Below are 18,833 nucleotides of genomic sequence, written 5' to 3'. Positions count from 1 at the left end.
CCCTCCTCCTCGGCCTCCGGCGGCTCGGAGCCGGACGAACCGGAGCGGAGCCGCAGGTCCGGATCAGCCACACCTTTTTATTTTTTAATTTATTTAGCACAAAAGTGTAATTCAAACAAAATACCTGGAATATAAATCTATACAAACAAGAGCAAACTCACAGTGATCAGATCAAACAACTAAAAACATCATGAAGAGCGAGGAAGACCAAAGAAAGAAACAGGCTTAACTAAACATTACTAACAAAACCCAAAGAGTTAAAAAGAACTAAACCCAGGGTTCCCACAGTCATGGAAAACCTGGAAAAGTCATGGAATTTTGTTGTGTGTAATGAAATGAATTGTTACAGTAATCTCCCGTGGATAACCTTCCACATTATGTCACATAACGGCAAATTTATTTTCCGTAGCTGTTGAAGTTGGATATTCGACACAATTGACACAAAAACATCATAATAAACAATCATTCAATACCTTCATGCTGACTTGACAATATTAGTGAAAATTATGATTAAAAAATTATACTGAATTGGTGTAGCACACTTATTTTGATTGCTAATGTGTAATTTATTGATTTTACATATTTTAATAAAAAATAATGGCATTTTTTTCAATAGCTTCCATGTGATGTGACCCAGTGACTCCAAATCAATACCAGAAATCATTACTACACTGGACAAATAGGACACACCTCTTTATATTGGATTTTAGTGCTTCTTCTATTTTTTATAAATATTTTTATGGAAAATTCATGTTTTTATTTCAATAGCTTCCATGTAATGTGATGCAGTGACTCTGAAGCACTGAAATCCAATATAAAGAGGTGTGTCCTATGTGTCCAGTGTAGTAATAATTTCTGGTATTGATTCAGAGTCACCGCCTCACATTACATGGAAATTCTATTATGGATCCTTGAAGAGTCATGGAAAAGTTTTGAAATTTTATCCATGAAAATGTGTGGGAACCCTGAAAACAGTGTAAACAAATAAAATGGTGCTGATAGACAGTGATGGCAGACTGGAAACAGCTTGGAGAGATTTGCTCCAATTTAAATTCTGTTTTCTGAATTTGTATGGAATGATTGAATTTATTGAAGTTGAAACTGATTATAGAAATCAAACTCATGATGCTCTTACCAAGTTTTTATCCTATTAAAACCATATTGCATTGAAAAGTCCTAGATATTTAGTTTTCTTTAAGATATTAAATTGATACTGGCCTCTTGATTTGTTCTGACTTGACTTGCTGTTCTACATTTAGACCTGAGCCTGAAGTCACTCCTCTGTCTCTGTTATATTTCCTCTCTTCAGCCCTCCTGCCTCCAGCAGCAGCTCCAGTGCAGCAGAACAGAGACGAGATCCAGAAGAAGAAGAAGAAGAAGGTCCAGAAGCTTCTGGCTCCGCCTCCCAGCAGCCGGTGAGTGGATCCACTTCCTCTTTCCAGGAAGTTTGGGAAACAATTGATATTGATTGAAGTCTGAGGAAAAACTAATCATGACAAACATTGGAAAACTGTTTAAATTCACCGTCATTTTCTTTCTGTCTCCTGACAGCAGGAACCGGTCCGACCAGTAGACCTGCAGGCTGCGGTTTCTGTTCAGGAACCGGTCCGACCCGTAGACCTGCAGGCTGCGGGTTCTGTTCAGGAACCGGTCCGACCCGTAGACCCGCAGGCTGCGGGTTCTGTTCAGGAACCGGTCCGACCCGTAGACCTGCAAGCTGCGGGTTCTGCTGAGGAACTGGAGGAACTGGGTCTGGAGAACCTGAAGGTGGAACTGATGTCCAGAGGTTTGAAGTGCGGGGGAACGCTGACGGAGCGCGCCGCCCGGCTCTTCTCTGTTAAAGGACTGAAGCCGGACCAGATCGACCCGGCGCTGCTGGCCAAACCCGGCAAGGCCAAGAAGAAGTGAAGAGGTCAGAGGTCAGAGGTCAGAAACTCAGAGATGCTGCAGAACGTGTTTCATCAGCCGGGTGGAAGTGGACAGAACATCAGAATAAACTCACCAGTCTTTCAAGAACTGATGAATATTTGGCAAAGTGACTCTGAATCAAACCTGCAGACTGAGAAAAGCAGCAGAGTCGATGAGCTGAACACTTCAGACCAACATCATTATGTATTCGACTCGCTCCTTTACCAAACACTTTGCTGCTTCAAGTGTTTTTTCCCTCACTTGTTAGAAAATTTGCCATTTCACTTTCTAAATTTTTGCACAGAAATCCTTGGATGGAAACAGCTCAGGATGCAAGTGAAGAGTTTGATTCACCGCCTGGAAATCTGATTTGTAAAGTTTTCCCCAGGAGGGATGTGGATCGACCCAATTACAAATCGATATTTTCCAAATATTACTAAGTAATTTCTCTGTGGGTCGGTCATCGTCTCTGTATGAATTTAGTTTTGTGTTCCTTACTTTATCAAACCGAGTCCAGCCTCGATTCCTGTGAACATTTGTCAGCGTTCAGAAGGTAAAGATATTTTTATAAGGATCATTTTCTCTATCGATGCTTCTGCTGATGAGCAATGTGGGTTTTTTTTTCCTGAAGTAACAGAAGATTTAGTAAACTGTAAGAGGAAAAGGTTTTAATTTGGATTTATTTCATTAAAACTTTCCTGTGAAACAAAAACAACCAGCGTTCACTCATTCATTCATTCATTCATTCATCATGAATCTGCAGAGACTTCAGGAGACTGAAGCAACTTAAAGGGAAATCATATTTGCTAACAGGGTTGCCAGGTATTTGCAGATTAAATAAAGCCCATAACAAATACCTCTGGTCTAAAACAGTGGTTCTCAACGTGGGGTCCGAGGACCACCAGGGGTCCTTGAGGGGGTTCGAGGGGGTCCCCAGCAAATTGATGAATTGTTAAACTTCACCATTATTTAATTTAACACAATTAGATAATGTAGCAGAATTAATATTTTGATCATAGTTTCTGTGTTATCTCTCTACCTGCAATACAGACAGTCATGGAGTTCTGGACAAAATCAAATCTAGCAATAGAAATATTCTCAGATTTGGGTCCGAGAGACAAAATCTCATCAAATGGGGGTCTGTGGCTCTAATGTGGACTAAACTAGGGGTTCTTGATATAAAAAAGGTTGAGAATCTCTGGTCTAAAACATGTAATTTGCACATTTTTCTGTATCTGGAAACAAGCAGCTGACTGCAGGTGAAAACCTGTTAAAGCTTCATACAGACAGATGAGTTTCTCTGATGTTTCCGGTCTGTTCTGTGAACTGAAGCAGTGAAGGAGAAACTCATCAGTCTGAGCTGTGAATCTGATGTATTCATGCTTCAAAAAAAAAAAAAAAAATTCATTTACATCAAAAAAGCACCATGATAACTTACAGATTCACACTTTACATCCAACTTCATCCACTCAGAGTCACAGCTGTCTGGGTGGGAATGAAACGTTTGTGTGACAAATTAACATATTATAGTTTTACATTATAGGCTCGCTCCAGTCAGTGAGCTGCAGAGGATCATGGGTACTCAGAAGCCCGGGTCCCAGGCGGTGCGCCGCAGAGGATCATGGGTACTCAGAAGCCCGGGTCCCAGGCGGTGCGCCGCAGAGGATCATGGGTACTCAGAAGCCCGGGTCCCAGGCGGTGCGCCGCAGAGGATCATGGGTATTCAGAAGCCCGGGTCCCAGGCGGTGCGCCGCGGAGGATCATGGGTACTCAGAAGCCCGGGTCCCAGGCGCTGCGCTGCGGAGCGTCCTGCTCCTCGTAGCAGACGACCTCGTCTCCGGCTCTGACCTCCACGCTCGAGTCGATGGACAGACCGCACTCCATCCCCGCCTTCACCGACGCCACGTCGTCTTTATGATGCTTCAGCGCCGTCAGAGAGCCTGAGGACGAGTCACATGATCTGAGGTTCAGGATCAATACAGCCAGGATACCATGTGATCAATAAAAGTTCAGTGACAACAAAGTCTGACTGAGCAGAATTCTGTTTATCTCTGAGACTCAAATCTTTCCAGCGATGCCATTGGCTGCTAGAATGTAAACAACAATTTAAAAATGTCGTTACAAAGTGACAATAATATAATCTGGATGGAGAGCTTGTGAAACTGTGATGGTCAAGAGTCTCATTAGTGATTACTACAGCAGAATAACATGGAGCTGATATCACCATTCATGTTCCTGACAGCAGAATAACATGGAGCTGATATCACCATTCATGTTCCTGACAGCAGAATAACATGGAGCTGATATCACCATTCATGTTCCTGACAGCAGACAGACTGACAGGTTTTGTATTGAGAGATATTGAGTTTCCAGATATTGTCCGGTCTCTCCTGGTGACTGGAGGAACTGGTCTCCTACACACACTGTTTATCTGTTTATCTGGCAGAGAGACTGTTGGCATTTAGTAGAGATGGAGAGTCGACTCCAAAAGAGTCGATTCTCGATTACATCACTACTAATAAAGTCGACTCCTGACTCTGGAATCGTAGAAACTGTTTCATTTAAATGGATTTGTAATGAATTAATTCTGATTTAGGCCTATCTATACTAATCTGTGATCGACTGCCTTGGTCTGATCCATTTCACAAGTGGGGAGGGAGGAGGGGAGAGGGAGAAATTCAAGGTTAGTTGGTTGAATGGCAACTGAATGGCAATTCCATTACAAGGAGTCAGAGTCGGAATCGACTCCAAAAAATTAAAAATCGTCCAACCCTTGCGTTTAGTAATGACTGATTTTAGTCAGCTGAGCAATTACTGGCATGTAAAATCTACAACTACACTTAAAGGATCAGTCTGGTGTTTTTTTAATGTATTTCTTACTGTCAACAAATCCTATGAAAATAATAAAATCAGCAATGAATTTGTTTTGCCAACAAGTCTGGTCCATGTATCTGGTCCCAGTGCAGCCATAGAACTCCACTGTATTAAAAAAGGATTAAAACCCGTCACAGAGCCATGCTGCTGCTCTGCAGCATATTTCATCATCACCATGCACCGGGCCGGACCACTTTTTCCTCAAACAACTTAATAAGCCGGCTGTAAACACTTTTCCATCTCAGGAAAGTAGTTCCGGAGCACAGAAAATAGTCCCCGGCGTAATGAAGAATTTGTTCCCATTTGAATTTGATTTGGTAAAAACTACAACAGCCTGACTTTTCATGGTAACAGTTAGAGATTTTTAAAATGTAAACTATGTCTTTGTGAGCTGGATTTAAAGGTTTTTATCTTATAGTTGGAGCCAATGACTTCCTGGTTGACGGCTAAAAACGGAACGTGGGAAGTCAGAAAGTAACGAGAGGAGAGCAAACGCTTTGTTGATGTTGTTATTTTCATAGCATTTGTTGACGGTTAGAAATGTATTAAAAAACACCGGCCTGATCCTTTAACACCAAACTCTACAACACTGTACTGAACTTGGTTCAGGACATAAACACAAAAATTTACTGCTGGTCTCATATTCTGTCCGACTGACCGCTCAGCAGCAGAGGAATCAAATGATTCATGATTCATTCAAGTTTTATTCATTTATTTAAGCAGGCAGTCCCACGGAGGTTAAAATCTGTTTCAGAGACAGCTGCCAAGAAAGCAGCAAGAACAAACACTGAAGTTGCAGACAACATATTGAGGTCCCAGGCAGTTCTGGTCTAACTCACCCTCCCAGACGGTTTCCGGACCGCGGATCAGTCTGAACTTCATGCGCCGGTCCAGCTGCCCCTTCTGGACTCGGCATCCTGCCACCGGAACCTTCTTCTTTCCCACAGTGACCTCAAACATCATGAGGACCGACGCTTCGCCTGGAGCAGCAGAGAGACGACAGGTCACAGCAGGAAGAGAGACAAGTCTGTTCCTCCTGTAGCTCAGACAGTATTGTCTGTAGCTGTTGGACCCACAGACAGTATTGTCTGTAGCTGTTGGACCCACAGACAGTATTGTGTCCAGTCAGCTGTCAGTTGAAGCTCCGCTGCCTCTTGCTGCAACAATGAGTCCAAACTGTTTATCAGAATATTCCAGAAAAGTGGTTTGTGAAAACGATCCAGAGAGCGACCAACGTGTTTCTCTCCGCGGCCCGGAAAGCGGCGGCACCGACCGTTTCCCCTCGGCGGATCGTCTTCTACCAAACTCTACCGTTTACGATCCGACCCGACCGTCCGGAACCGGATCGCTCAACCGGGAACCGACTTTCACCCCACAGCTCTGTGCTGCGGCAGAGAAAAATAGTTCTGTGATTTCCTGGAACTGAGTCTGTTTCCTCTCTGCTGTGGGACACAAACGGCTTTTCTGGAATATTCTGACAAACAGTTTGGACTCTTTGTTGCAGCAAGAGGCAGCGGAGCTTCAACTGACAGCTGACTGGAGACAAGACTGTCTGTGGGTCCAACAGCTACAGACAACACTGTCTCATGAACAGCTCGGTCTGAGCTGACTTCCCTCCATGTGGACCTGAGTGTTTTCATCACCAGTTTACGTACCGATGATGTTCTCCGTCACCATAGCAGGCAGTTTCCCGCTCAGCTCGTCCTTCAGGTCGTCGATCAGTTTGTAGATGACGTTGTGCAGTTTGAGCGGGACGCCCTTCCTGGACGCCAGCTGCTGGATCGACTTGTTGGCAGCGACGTTGAAACCGTAGATAGAACCTACAGGAGGAGGAATCAGTGTTGATGGTAACGAGGGAGAACAGGGTTCCAGATTAAGAATTCCAGGACTTTCCACAAAAGTCTGCATGCTTCCATGAGCTGAAAATTTGATTTCTTCCTGGTTTGTTAATGTTGTTTTTCAGTCTGGTTTCCACTGGGGTCACACTGTTATATCGGGTTGTTGATTGGTTTTTATACTGGTTTTCAGTTTTATAAATCTGAGTTTTAGTGTCTGATGCCGTTTCAGAGGCTTTTCCAGGCTGACAAGAATAAAAAGCTACAGAAAACAGTGAATTCTAGAGGACTGCTTGTTATTTTTTGGCCTGAAAATGATTAAAAGGAAAACATCCACATGCAGCAGTTTGTTTCTTCACTGTTTTTAATGTATTGTGTTGGAATATTTAAAAGGATATATAAAGGATTCACTGCAAAACACTTTATATCCATTTTGGAAAAATGCTGCTATCTGAAATTCAACCTGAAATATTGGAAAAGACAAATGATTCTGTCCTCAAAAAGCAAATTATTTTGTAAGCAAATGTCTTCAGATGATCCTGACCTTACACTAACCTGTAATCTGCTTCACTGTCAATATAGGAGAGCGGGTGTCACTTTTTTAAAACGGTGGATATCTCATTTTGGAACGAAACTTTTAATTAGCTCCGTCTGGGTGCCGTGACCTCTGACCCTTGACTCAGGAGCCAGGTTTAACCCTTCTGTTAAGACTGAAGTTTGTTAGTGTACATGGAAAACCACACATATGACCAAGGGTCATAACATCTGGAAACATCCTGCTGTACCTGAGAAGGTTTCCGCCATGCTGATGTCCTTTTCGGAGATGTCTCCGATGCCGAAGTGAACCACCTCCATCTGACACTGCTCCTGAGCGTCGTAGCTGTCCAGGATGTTCAAGATGGTTTCCACCGAGCCGTCGACATCTCCTGGAGGTGAGAGGGCAAAGGTCGGGATCAACAGAAGTGAACTGTTCATAAGTCTTCCTAATGCACAATGTTTCTACCCTTGACGACAACGTTTCTACCCTCGGTGACGTTTCTACCCTCAATTACGGTTCTACCCTCATTAGAACTGTCACCGGTAGAAACGTCGGTAGAAACTCGGTAGAAACGTCGCCATCGAGGGTAGAAACATCATCCTCGGTGACGGTGGTTCTACCCTCGGTGACGGTGGTTCTACCCTCGGTGATGAGGGTGACAAGGTGACTTCAGTGATGACAGTTCTACCGTTGGTAGAACTGTCTACCCTTGGTGACAACATTTCTAACCTCATGACAATGTTTCTACCCTCGATGACAGTTCTACCCTTGGTGATGATGTTTCTACCCTCGGTGATGACGATTCTACCCTCTGTGCAGATGTTTCTACCTTCATTAATGCCGATTCTACCTTCGGTCACGACATTTCTACCCTCGATGACGTTTCTACCCTCGGTGACAGTTCTATCCTAGGTGATGATGGTTCTACCCTTGGTGACAACATTTCTAACCTCATGACAATGTTTCTACCCTTGATGACAGTTCTACTCTCGGTGATGATGTTTCTACCCTCGGTGATGACGATTCTACCCTCTGTGCCGATGTTTCTACCTTCATTAATGGCGATTCTACCCTCAGTCACGACATTTCTAACCTCGGTCGCGACATTTCTACCCTCAGTCACGACATTTCTACCCTCGGTCGTGACAGTTCAACCCTCGGTCACGACAGTTCTACCCTCAGTCACGACATTTCTACCCTCGGTCGCGACAGTTCTACCCTCGGTCACGACATTTCTACCCTCGGTCGCGACATTTCTACCCTCAGTCGCGACATTTCTACCCTCAGTCGCGACATTTCTACCCTCGGTCGTGACAGTTCAACCCTCGGTCACGACAGTTCTACCCTCAGTCGCGACATTTCTACCCTCGGTCACGACATTTCTACCCTCAGTCGCGACATTTCTACCCTCGGTCGTGACAGTTCAACCCTCGGTCACGACAGTTCTACCCTCAGTCGCGACATTTCTACCCTCGGTCACGACAGTTCAACCCTCGGTCACGACATTTCTACCCTCGGTCACGACAGTTCTACCCTCGGTCACGACAGTTCTACCCTCAGTCTAAACGGTTGTACCTGCTCTGATGTTCCCACCCTGTGGGCAGATACTTTCTCAGTAATGTGAACACACTGTATGAATTACATTTCATGCATTACACCTAGCAGTTTCCTTATCCAGGTGAGATATCCACATACAGAACATGTTATCACCAGGTGGAAACACATTTACTGGCCTGGGTGAATGAAGTGACAGTGACTCTTCTACCTTTGATGATGAGCGGCAGAGCGAGCTCCTCTCTCTCTGCTCTCTCGCTGGGTCTCATGGCGGCTGTCTGTTTGTTGGCCCGGTAGAGCGCCGCCTTCCTCTGCCTCCAGCTGAGGTGAGCGAGGCCCTCCCTCTCCCTCCTGTAGCTCTCCTGGTGTTGTTTCTGCTTGGCATCCACAGCCTGCTGCTCCTCCTGCAGCTTCTGCTGCTCCTCCTGGTAGCAGCGCCAGTCCACCGCCTCCCTCGCTCTTTGCTGCCCGGACGACAGCAGGATGAAGGCTGGTCACATTTTTATCTATTGCTCATTTTGAAAAAAACATTGCTACCCGAGATTCAACAGTTAATATCTTAAAACCACAGAGGATTCTGTCCTCAAATACAGAACTAATTTATAGGCAAAGATATTAAGGTGACTCCTAACCCAAATTGCGCTTTACTTTTGTGTCAGCAGTAATTTTGTAAAAGTACAGCACTTAATGAAACACTATACAGTATTTTCACAAACATATTGCCTTGTTATGTGTTTGGGCTGAAAAAGAGAAAATCCACCCATCAGCGCTGCATGAGAATCCTGGTTTGTTCTGGCCACACAGGAAGTGAAGCGTTCCCCTCACCTCTGACTCCACCTCCAGGATCACCTCCCCGGCGGACGGCAGCTCCTTCCAGCCCACCACCTCCACGGCGGCGCCGGGCCCCGCCTCCGGCACCACCCGGCTGTTCTCGTCGAACAGTAAGCGGACTTTGGCCCAGGTCTTCCCCGCCACCAGAACGCAGCCTTTCTTCAGCGTCCCCCGCTGGACGATGGCTGTCGTCACGGGTCTGACGGAGGGAGCGACCGCAAACTGTTTACATTTCAGTTATTCAGCTAACGCTCCTATCCAGCAAGACTGACAGTGAGAGTTCAGCATCTTGCTCTTCACTTCAGCAGGAGGCTGCAATCAACCTGACAGCTCCTGCAAAACTCTACTAGGGCTGCAAGATTATTTTCATTATCAATTAATCTATCAATTCTTTTTTCGATTAATCAATTATTCATTTAGTCTATAAAATGTCAAAAATAATGGCAAATGTCCATCACAGTTCCCAGAGTCCAAAGTGATCCTAGTATTCATTTTATAATGATATGAAACAGAGAAAAGTAGCAAATCTTAGCAATTGTGAAGCAGGAACCAGCAAATATTTGGTATTTTTTTAATGATTTTTCATGTTAAGATAAATGACTAAAATGATTAATCGATTATCAAAATGTATTTTCTGTCAATAGACTAATGGTTTACTCGACTAATGGTTTCAGCACTACTCTTTACATTAGTGATACTCCTCTGTTGCCCTGTAAGGAAATTCTCTTTCTGATTAGATTTCTTGGTAACACTTTACAATTAATTAAGGGTTAGTTAATGCTTAATAAGCATTAACTAACCCTTAATTAACAGTTAACTAATGTGTCTGGTAATCATTTACTAATGGTGTTCATGTTAACTAAGGTATTAATTTATACATTATTTAATAGTCATCTTTATAAACTATTAAATAATGTATAAATTAATACCTTAGTTAACATGAACACCATTAGTAAATTAAGGGTTAGTTAATGCTTATTAAGCATTAACTAACCCTTAATTAATGTTCCCTTATTGTAAAGTGTTGCCGATTTCTTTTGGATTTGTTGTCACTCCAGCAGCATGTGGGTCTGAACCCGGGACACCGTACCGTCCTGTGATTGGACAGGATGTAAATGTAAAAGACGAACCCTCTTCCTCTGTCGCTGCGGCTCTCGATGATGGTTCCCTCCACCGGGCCGGACGGGTCGGCCTTCAGCTCCAGAACCTCGGCCAGCGCCACCGTGGCCTCGGCCAGAGCCAGCAGGTTCTCTCCCTGCAGACACAACTGTTACTGTTTCTGCCTCTCGCCTTACTTTCAGACTTTGATTTAATTCCTTTAATGCTCTGTAGAGACTCAGTAGAGACTCAGTAGAGACTCAGTAGAGACTCGTGACTCGGTGCGTCACCTTGAGAGCGGAGACGTGGATGGCCTGAACGTCTCCTCCAAACTGCTCACACACCACATCATGAGCCAGCAGCTCCTGCTTCACTCGCTCTGGATCCGCCTGAGGCTTGTCACACTTATTCACCGCCACGATGATCGGGACTGGAAACACAGTGGAAACACAGTGGAAACACAGTAGAAACACAGTGGAAACACAGTGGAAACACAGTGGAAACACAGTAGAAACACAGTGGAAACACAGTGGAAACACAGTGGAAACACAGTAGAAACACAGTGGAAACACAGTGGAAACACAGTGGAAACAGTAAACACACAGTGGAAACAGTGGAAACACAGTGGAAACAGTAAACACACAGTGGAAACAGTGGAAACACAGTAGAAACACAGTGGAAACACAGTAGAAACACAGTGGAAACACAGTGGAAACACAGTGGAAACAGTGGAAACACAGTAGAAACACAGTGGAAACAGTGGAAACACAGTAGAAACACAGTGGAAACACAGTAGAAACACAGTGGAAACACAGTGGAAACAGTGGAAACACAGTAGAAACACAGTGGAAACACAGTAGAAACACAGTGGAAACAAAGTGGAAACAGTGGAAACAGTGGAAACACAGTGGAAACACAGTGGAAACAGAGGAAACAGTGGAAACACAGTAGAAACACAGTGGAAACAGTAGAAACACAGTAGAAACACAGTGGAAACACAGTGGAAACAGTGGAAACACAGTAGAAACACAGTGGAAACAGTGGAAACACAGTAGAAACACAGTGGAAACAGTAGAAACACAGTAGAAACACAGTGGAAACACAGTGGAAACAGTGGAAACAGTGGAAACACAGTGGAAACAGTGGAAACAGTGGAAACACAGTAGAAACACAGTGGAAACAGTGGAAACAGTGGAAACAGTGGAAACAGTGGAAACACAGTGGAAACACAGTGGAAACAGTGGAAACAGTGGAAACACAGTAGAAACACAGTGGAAACAGTAGAAACACAGTAGAAACACAGTGGAAACACAGTAGAAACACAGTGGAAACACAGTGGAAACAGTGGAAACACAGTAGAAACACAGTGGAAACACAGTAGAAACACAGTGGAAACACAGTGGAAACAGTGGAAACACAGTGGAAACACAGTGGAAACAGTGGAAACAGTAGAAACACAGTGGAAACACAGTGGAAACAGTGGAAACACAGTAGAAACACAGTGGAAACACAGTGGAAACACAGTGGAAACACAGTGGAAACACAGTGGAAACACAGTGGAAACAGTGGAAACAGTGGAAACACAGTGGAAACACAGTGGAAACACAGTGGAAACACAGTGGAAACAGTGGAAACACAGTGGAAACAGTGGAAACACAGTGGAAACACAGTGGAAACAGTGGAAACAGTGGAAACACAGTGGAAACACAGTGGAAACACAGTGGAAACAGTGGAAACACAGTGGAAACAGTGGAAACACAGTGGAAACACAGTGGAAACACAGTGGAAACAGTGGAAACAGTGGAAACAGTGGAAACACAGTGGAAACACAGTGGAAACAGTAGAAACACAGTGGAAACACAGTGGAAACAGTGGAAACACAGTGGAAACACAGTGGAAACAGTAGAAACACAGTGGAAACACAGTGGAAACAGTGGAAACACAGTAGAAACACAGTGGAAACACAGTGGAAACAGTGGAAACACAGTGGAAACACAGTGGAAACAGTAGAAACACAGTGGAAACACAGTGGAAACAGTGGAAACACAGTAGAAACACAGTGGAAACACAGTGGAAACACAGTGGAAACACAGTGGAAACACAGTGAAAACACAGTAGAAACACAGTGGAAACACAGTGGAAACACAGTAGAAGCACCTTGGGCGTTCCTGGCGTGTTGGATGGACTCGACCGTCTGGTTCATCACGCCGTCGTCCGACGCCACGACCAGAACCACCATGTCTGTGGCGCTGGCTCCGCGGGCCCTCATGGAGGAAAAGGCAGCGTGGCCCGGGGTGTCCAGGAAGGTGATCTTCTCTCCTGTAGGCAGCTGGACTGGAGGGGAAAACTGACTGTTACTTATCTGGACAGACAGACAGACAGACAGACAGACAGACAGACAGACAGACTCATCATCATCATCATCATCATCATCATCATCATCATCATCATCATCATCATCATCATCATCATCATCATCATCATCAGACCCAGGAAGGCTCCGATGTGCTGGGTGATGCCTCCTGCCTCCCCAGACGCCACCTGGCTCCTCCTCAGACTGTCCAGCAGTGTGGTTTTCCCATGATCCACGTGGCCCATGATGGTGACCACAGGGGGGCGGGGCTCCAGGCGGGACGGGTCCGCCGGGGGTCTGCCGGGACAAGAACCGCATCAGGACCAGAACCGGAGAACTTTACTCTCAACTCAGCTCAAAAACCAAATGTAGGAACTATTCAATATTACTTTGTACAACACTAATAGAACTACTGCTGCTGCTGATAACAAGAATAATAATGATAACTTTATTTATCATCATCCATCAGTAATCATCTATCATCCATCCATCCATCATGCATACATCCATCATCCATCCATCCGTTCATCATCCATCCATCCGTTCATCATCCATCCATCCATCCATCATCCATCTATCCATCATGCATCCATCAGCCATCATCCATTCATCCATCCGTCCATCATCTATCCATCATCCAACCATCTATCATCCATCCGTTCAACATCCATCATCCATCCAACCGTCCATCATCCATCATCATCCATAGATTGTTTATATGGTTTTATTGTACAGATAATGACCATGGAAAATATTTAAAGTAAGAAAAATGCCCAAATTGTGTGTGAGTTGTTAAACTGAGCTGATTCCCTTTTAACACAGACCATCCTAATCCTAATTTAATTGTGCACGTACATTGGTGTTGCAACCATGGAATTGTCCTTTTAAAGTGAACTGTCAAATAAAAAACTAAACTAAACTAAATCCTCCTCAAATTAATTACTGAATATATTTGCTGTAATGAGATATTTTCTGATACATAGCAAAATATTAGAGGCTGTAATAATGTGTTTTCCATATGGAGGCAGGAGGCAGATGAGCACCTTCTCTCCACGTCTCTGTTCTCTCTCTCTCTGCTCGCGCTCAGTTTGGCCCATCTGAACTTCATCCCAGACCGGATCACCGCCTCCTTGATCCAGCGCTCCTCCAGCACCGAGTCCGGCTCCAACGAGTCCAGGTCCGCCTCCGTGTTCAGGAGCGCCTCCACCACGTGATCTGAGACAGAGCCAGGTGGTGTCAGCATCCATCATCCATCCATCCAGCATCCATCCATCCATCTATCATCCATCCATCATCCATCCATCATCCATCCATCCATCTATCATCCATCCATCATCCATCATCCATCCACCATCATCCATCCATACATCCATCCATCCATCTGTTCATCCACCATCCACCATCCATCCACCATCCATCCATCATCCATCCATCATCCATCCATCCATCATCCATCCATCATCCACCCGTTCATCATCCATCCATCATCCATCCATCATCCATCAATCATCCGTCCATTCATCCATCCATCCATCCATCAGCCATCATCCATCCATCCATCATGCATCCATCTATCATCCATCCACCATCCATACATCCATTCATATTCCATCATCCATCCTTTCATCCATCCATCCATCAGCCATCATCATCCATCCATCATCCATCCATCCATCTATCGTCTATCCATCATCCATCCATCATCCATCCATCCATCATCCATCCATCTATCATCCATCATCCATCCATCATCCATCCGTTCATCATCCATCCATCATGCATCCATCCATCCATCTATCGTCTATCCATCCATCATCCATCCGTTCATCATCCATCCATCATCTATCATCATCCATCCATTCATCAACGATCATCCATCAATCATCCATCCATCCATCATCCATCCATTCACCATCCATCCATCATCCATCCGTTCATCATCCATCCATCTGTTCATCATCCATCCATCATCTATCATCATCCATCCATCCATCATCCATCCATCATCCATCAATCATCCGTCCATTCATCCATCCATCCATCCATCAGCCATGATCCATCCATCCACCATGCATCCATCTATCATCCATCCACCATCCATACATCCATTCATATTCCATCATCCATCCATCCATCATCCATCCTTTCATCCATCCATCCATCAGCCATCATCATCCATCCATCATCCATCCATCCATCTATCGTCTATCCATCATCCATCCATCATCCATCCATCCATCATCCATCCATCTATCATCCATCCATCTATCATCCATCCATCCATCATCCATCCATCTATCATCCATCCATCCATCATCCATCCATCATCCATCCATCATCCATCCATCCATCATCCATCCATCTATCATCCATCCATCATCCATCCATCATCCATACATCCATCATCCATCCATTATCCATCCGTTCATCCATCATCTATCCCATCCATCATCTATAATCATCCATCCATCCACCATCCATCCTCCTCCTCCTCCTCCTCCTCCTCCTCCTCTTCCTCCTCCTCCTCTCTGCAGTCCGTCTCTCTTCTCTTACCAAAGTCTTTGTTCATGGCCTGAGCGAGCGCCGCCGCCGTCATCCTCTGTCTGATCTCCACTTCCTGTTTGTCGACTTTAGGTTTGACCTTCTGGCTCTTCTGAACCTTCTTCTGACCTTTGAACTGGAAACAGAAGGCAGCAGTGAGTCGTTCCCCCTCTGGGCCGGGCGGGCTGACATGTCACAATGTTTCAGTTTCAGTTTCACATTTATCTGCAAAACATCATGAAGAACGATATTCTGATCCTGAGCCAGAGGAGATTTGAAAACTAAATCATGAAATCTAAATAAAATCTAAATAAAATTTTACAGCCAGAGCAGAGTGAAGCCTCCTCCTCTCTCTGACCTGGATCCAGCCGTCTCACCTGTTTGGCGGCGAGGCTCCTGCTGAGCTGGAGGAGGGGCGGGGCCAGGGGGGCGGGGCAGAGGAGGGGCGGGGCCAGTGGGGCGGAGCAGAGGGGGGGCAGGACGCCGCTGAGCAGCGCCGGGTCGCGCCGGGCGAGCGGCCGCGCCCTCCGGACCAGACGGGCCACAACACTCATATCTGAGGAGAGGAACAGACTGTGAAGCTCTGTGTGCCGCTGGTAGAGTCTTGGCTCGTGTCTCTTCCTCCAGGATAAAACCCCAAATCAGTGATTCTGTGATCTGTTGCTCCGGTAGAGCAGACTGGAGAATTGTGTGTTTTTCTCTCCATTCACTGCCATTGTCTGGAGGAACAGTCTGGAAGTCACTTCTAGCACATAAAGGAACGCTGACAAAGCAGATTCTGACTAGATATAAAAAACTATCCTGCTGCTGAAGTGTTTTGAAGTGAATCTCTTTCTTTGTCTAGTCTTGTTTATTTCTATCGCACTTCATCACAAGCAAGTCTCAAAGGGCTTTACACAGCATCACACATACTAGGGCTGAACAATTAATCAAAATTTTATCAAAATCACAATATGGCCTACTGCAATTTTCAAATTGCAGGAGGCGCAATATTTGTTAAAGGTGAAATGTGTCAAAATATCATTTTAAAGTAAATATTGTGGTGCTGCAGAGATGTCCTGGCCTACACATCATATTCTACAGACTGAAGAAAACATCTTTGTTTGGTACAGATCCCTGCAGAAATCACACCATAATCATTTTAATACGTTTTTCAATGAAAATGAGAATAATGATGTAAAAATGATCATTCCCTCTAATATCGCAAATCATATCGCAAATGCAATATCAGTCAAAATAATCGCAATTAGATATTTTTTCTAAATCGTTCAGCCCTAATACATTACTTCATAGATACATATTACATCTACATATACAGTATATACTATATACACACACACATCATATACATCCTATACTACGCCATATAGCCTACATACTTCATATACATCATTAACTACATGTACATACTATACATCATATACATAATTTTACTAGATTATTTACATCATGTACAATACTACACACACACACACACACACACACACACACACACACACACACACACACACACACACACACACACACACACACTCATGTCTGTGGGCAGTTCAGAGCCTTCAGTCCACCTGCCTGTGTTCATTCTGAATGTGCAGTGACAGAGGATTTCTGTCACTACAACACTACACATGTGGAGTATTTTGACTGCTGTGTTGAGACTTGACACTTGACCGTAGGGACAGAGGGCGACGCCACGCTCCATTCAAAAGTCTGGTAAATCACTGCTGCCTTGCTCATCGGCACTGGACACACCGCGGAGCGTCAGGCTTAAGAGCTTGGACGATTCGCTAGAGTCTGATGGTAAATTCGGCTTGAAGATAATCCACAAAACATAACTCAGTTAAGTTAAAATAAGACTTTCGGAGTTGGTTCGCTGTTTGCTGCCGAGCTCCACGGTGGGAGAAGATAGCAGGAATGACAGCCGAACCAACTACATGAAATGAAATGTAATTGAAATGAGAGCTGCTTGGTGGATTATATGTAGGCCGAATTTATCAGTGACACCTGTCGATTCAGAAAAGGCCTTAAAGTTGTGTTCCACCGGGTGTCACTGCCAGGCAGCAGGTAATAAACACAGTTTTGAATGAAGCTCGGCGTGACGTCTCTCCATACGGGAGAACAGACCGTGTCGGGGTAAGTCACGGGAAGCTCGCTGAAGAGTCGCGAGCTGCAGGAACAAAGAGCTTCACGAGCTGCGGTCTGACGGGAAACTCACCTGGAAACTTCCTGCTTCTTCCCTCAGCTCATCCTGAAACACGGACAGTTCGTCTGGAGCTCACTGTCACCATGAAGTAAACCTCTGACAGGGAGCCGCCATGACAGCTAACAGGCCGGGACGCGCATGCGCAGCGTGTGTGCGTCACTGCCACCTGCTGGTCTGGAGGGGAAGTACAACACCATCATCACCGATGTACATATATATCTATATATATATATAATGTATGGATTATGTATGGATGTATGGATGGAAGTTTGTATATATATATATTATATATTTAAATTTAGTTTACTCAGTTTTGTATGCGCATAGTTGTCTACATACTGCAGAGTGCTCAGGCACTTTCTTTCTTTCTTTCTTTCTTTCTTTCTTTCTTTCTTTCTTCCCCAGTCTCTGCAGGACTGGTTTTTATCTTTGTTTCCTCCTATTTGTTTTAGTCTCTTATCGTGTTTTTTAAGATTTTTTTTACTGTACCTTCCTGTAATGTAGCCACACGTTGGAAGCTGCTGTACACCACAATTTACTTCGGGATCAATAAAGTATCTATCTATCTATCTATCTATCTATCTATCTATCTAAATTAGATAAAATGAAATGAGATTAAACAAAACGAAATTTAATTTAATGACTTGGTTTTGTTTTTGTTTCTCATGTTTTCTTTTAGCTCTTCTCCATGTTGCCTTTTGTTTGTTTTAATATTATTGTTTATATAATGTGTTTTTTTTCCATCTTAGTCTACTTAAGAATTTTAAGAATTGATCTACTTAAGAATGTTTATATTATGACTGATACAACTTTCTGTTTGTATTATAATATTCTGTACTGTAACATTTGAATTGTGGATGATAAAGAGATTTTAAAAATAAATAAATAAAGAAAATAGAATAAAATAAGTTGATGTGTCTGATGGGACAGAAACTACAGAACATCTCTTGAGCTTTTCTGGATGAATGTGAAAATGTTTTTAATTGACAGAATATGAACAGATATTGGAATCTCACATTTTGACACTTTATTAACTCCAATATATAATATATATAGGAAATATGTTTATTTTATTTTGGAAAATGTTCATTCACAGAT

At 44.0% G+C, this 18,833-nt stretch overlaps 1 protein-coding gene across 2 annotated transcripts; it reads right to left on the bottom strand.

Moving 5' to 3' along the window:
* Positions 1-2,607: 2,607 nt before the first annotated feature.
* Positions 2,608-17,840, bottom strand: mtif2 (mitochondrial translational initiation factor 2). 2 transcript variants are annotated; one of them, XM_071523701.1, is made up of 14 exons: positions 17,748-17,840; positions 15,910-16,088; positions 15,545-15,668; positions 14,035-14,206; positions 13,128-13,288; positions 12,796-12,972; positions 10,929-11,068; positions 10,671-10,795; positions 9,535-9,739; positions 8,921-9,173; positions 7,403-7,543; positions 6,438-6,602; positions 5,622-5,762; positions 2,608-3,848 (listed from the first exon to the last, which is right to left on the bottom strand). In XM_071523701.1, the coding sequence occupies exons 2-14, from the start codon at positions 16,084-16,086 to the stop codon at positions 3,679-3,681; spliced, it is 2,151 nt and encodes a 716-aa protein (XP_071379802.1). In that variant the 5' UTR covers positions 16,087-16,088; positions 17,748-17,840; the 3' UTR covers positions 2,608-3,678. The 2 variants fall into 2 exon arrangements, 1 of the variants encoding a protein (XP_071379802.1); XR_011695537.1 differs by having other exon boundaries at positions 3,727-3,848; positions 8,921-9,168.
* Between the last annotated feature and the right edge of the window lie 993 nt (positions 17,841-18,833).

The sequence above is a fragment of the Centroberyx affinis genome, unplaced genomic scaffold, assembly GCF_046629955.1.
Source record: "Centroberyx affinis isolate AG114_WGS23_722 - 3 ecotype Tasmania unplaced genomic scaffold, CSIRO-AGI_Caff_v1 ptg001108l_1, whole genome shotgun sequence".
In the NCBI taxonomy this organism is placed as follows: Eukaryota; Metazoa; Chordata; class Actinopteri; order Beryciformes; family Berycidae; genus Centroberyx; species Centroberyx affinis.
This window is presented reverse-complemented; position numbering and strand designations above follow the sequence as displayed.

Coding starts and splice junctions, on each gene's coding strand:
- mtif2 (XM_071523701.1), bottom strand. CDS start 16,086: ATGAGTGTTGTGGCCCGTCTGGTCCGGAGGGCGCGGCCGCTCGCCCGG. Junction 6,603..7,402: donor CATGGCGGAAACCTTCTCAG/GTACAGCAGGAT, acceptor CTCCTCCTGTAG/GTTCTATCTACGGTTTCAAC. Junction 5,763..6,437: donor GGTGACGGAGAACATCATCG/GTACGTAAACTG, acceptor CTGCTGCTCCAG/GCGAAGCGTCGGTCCTCATG.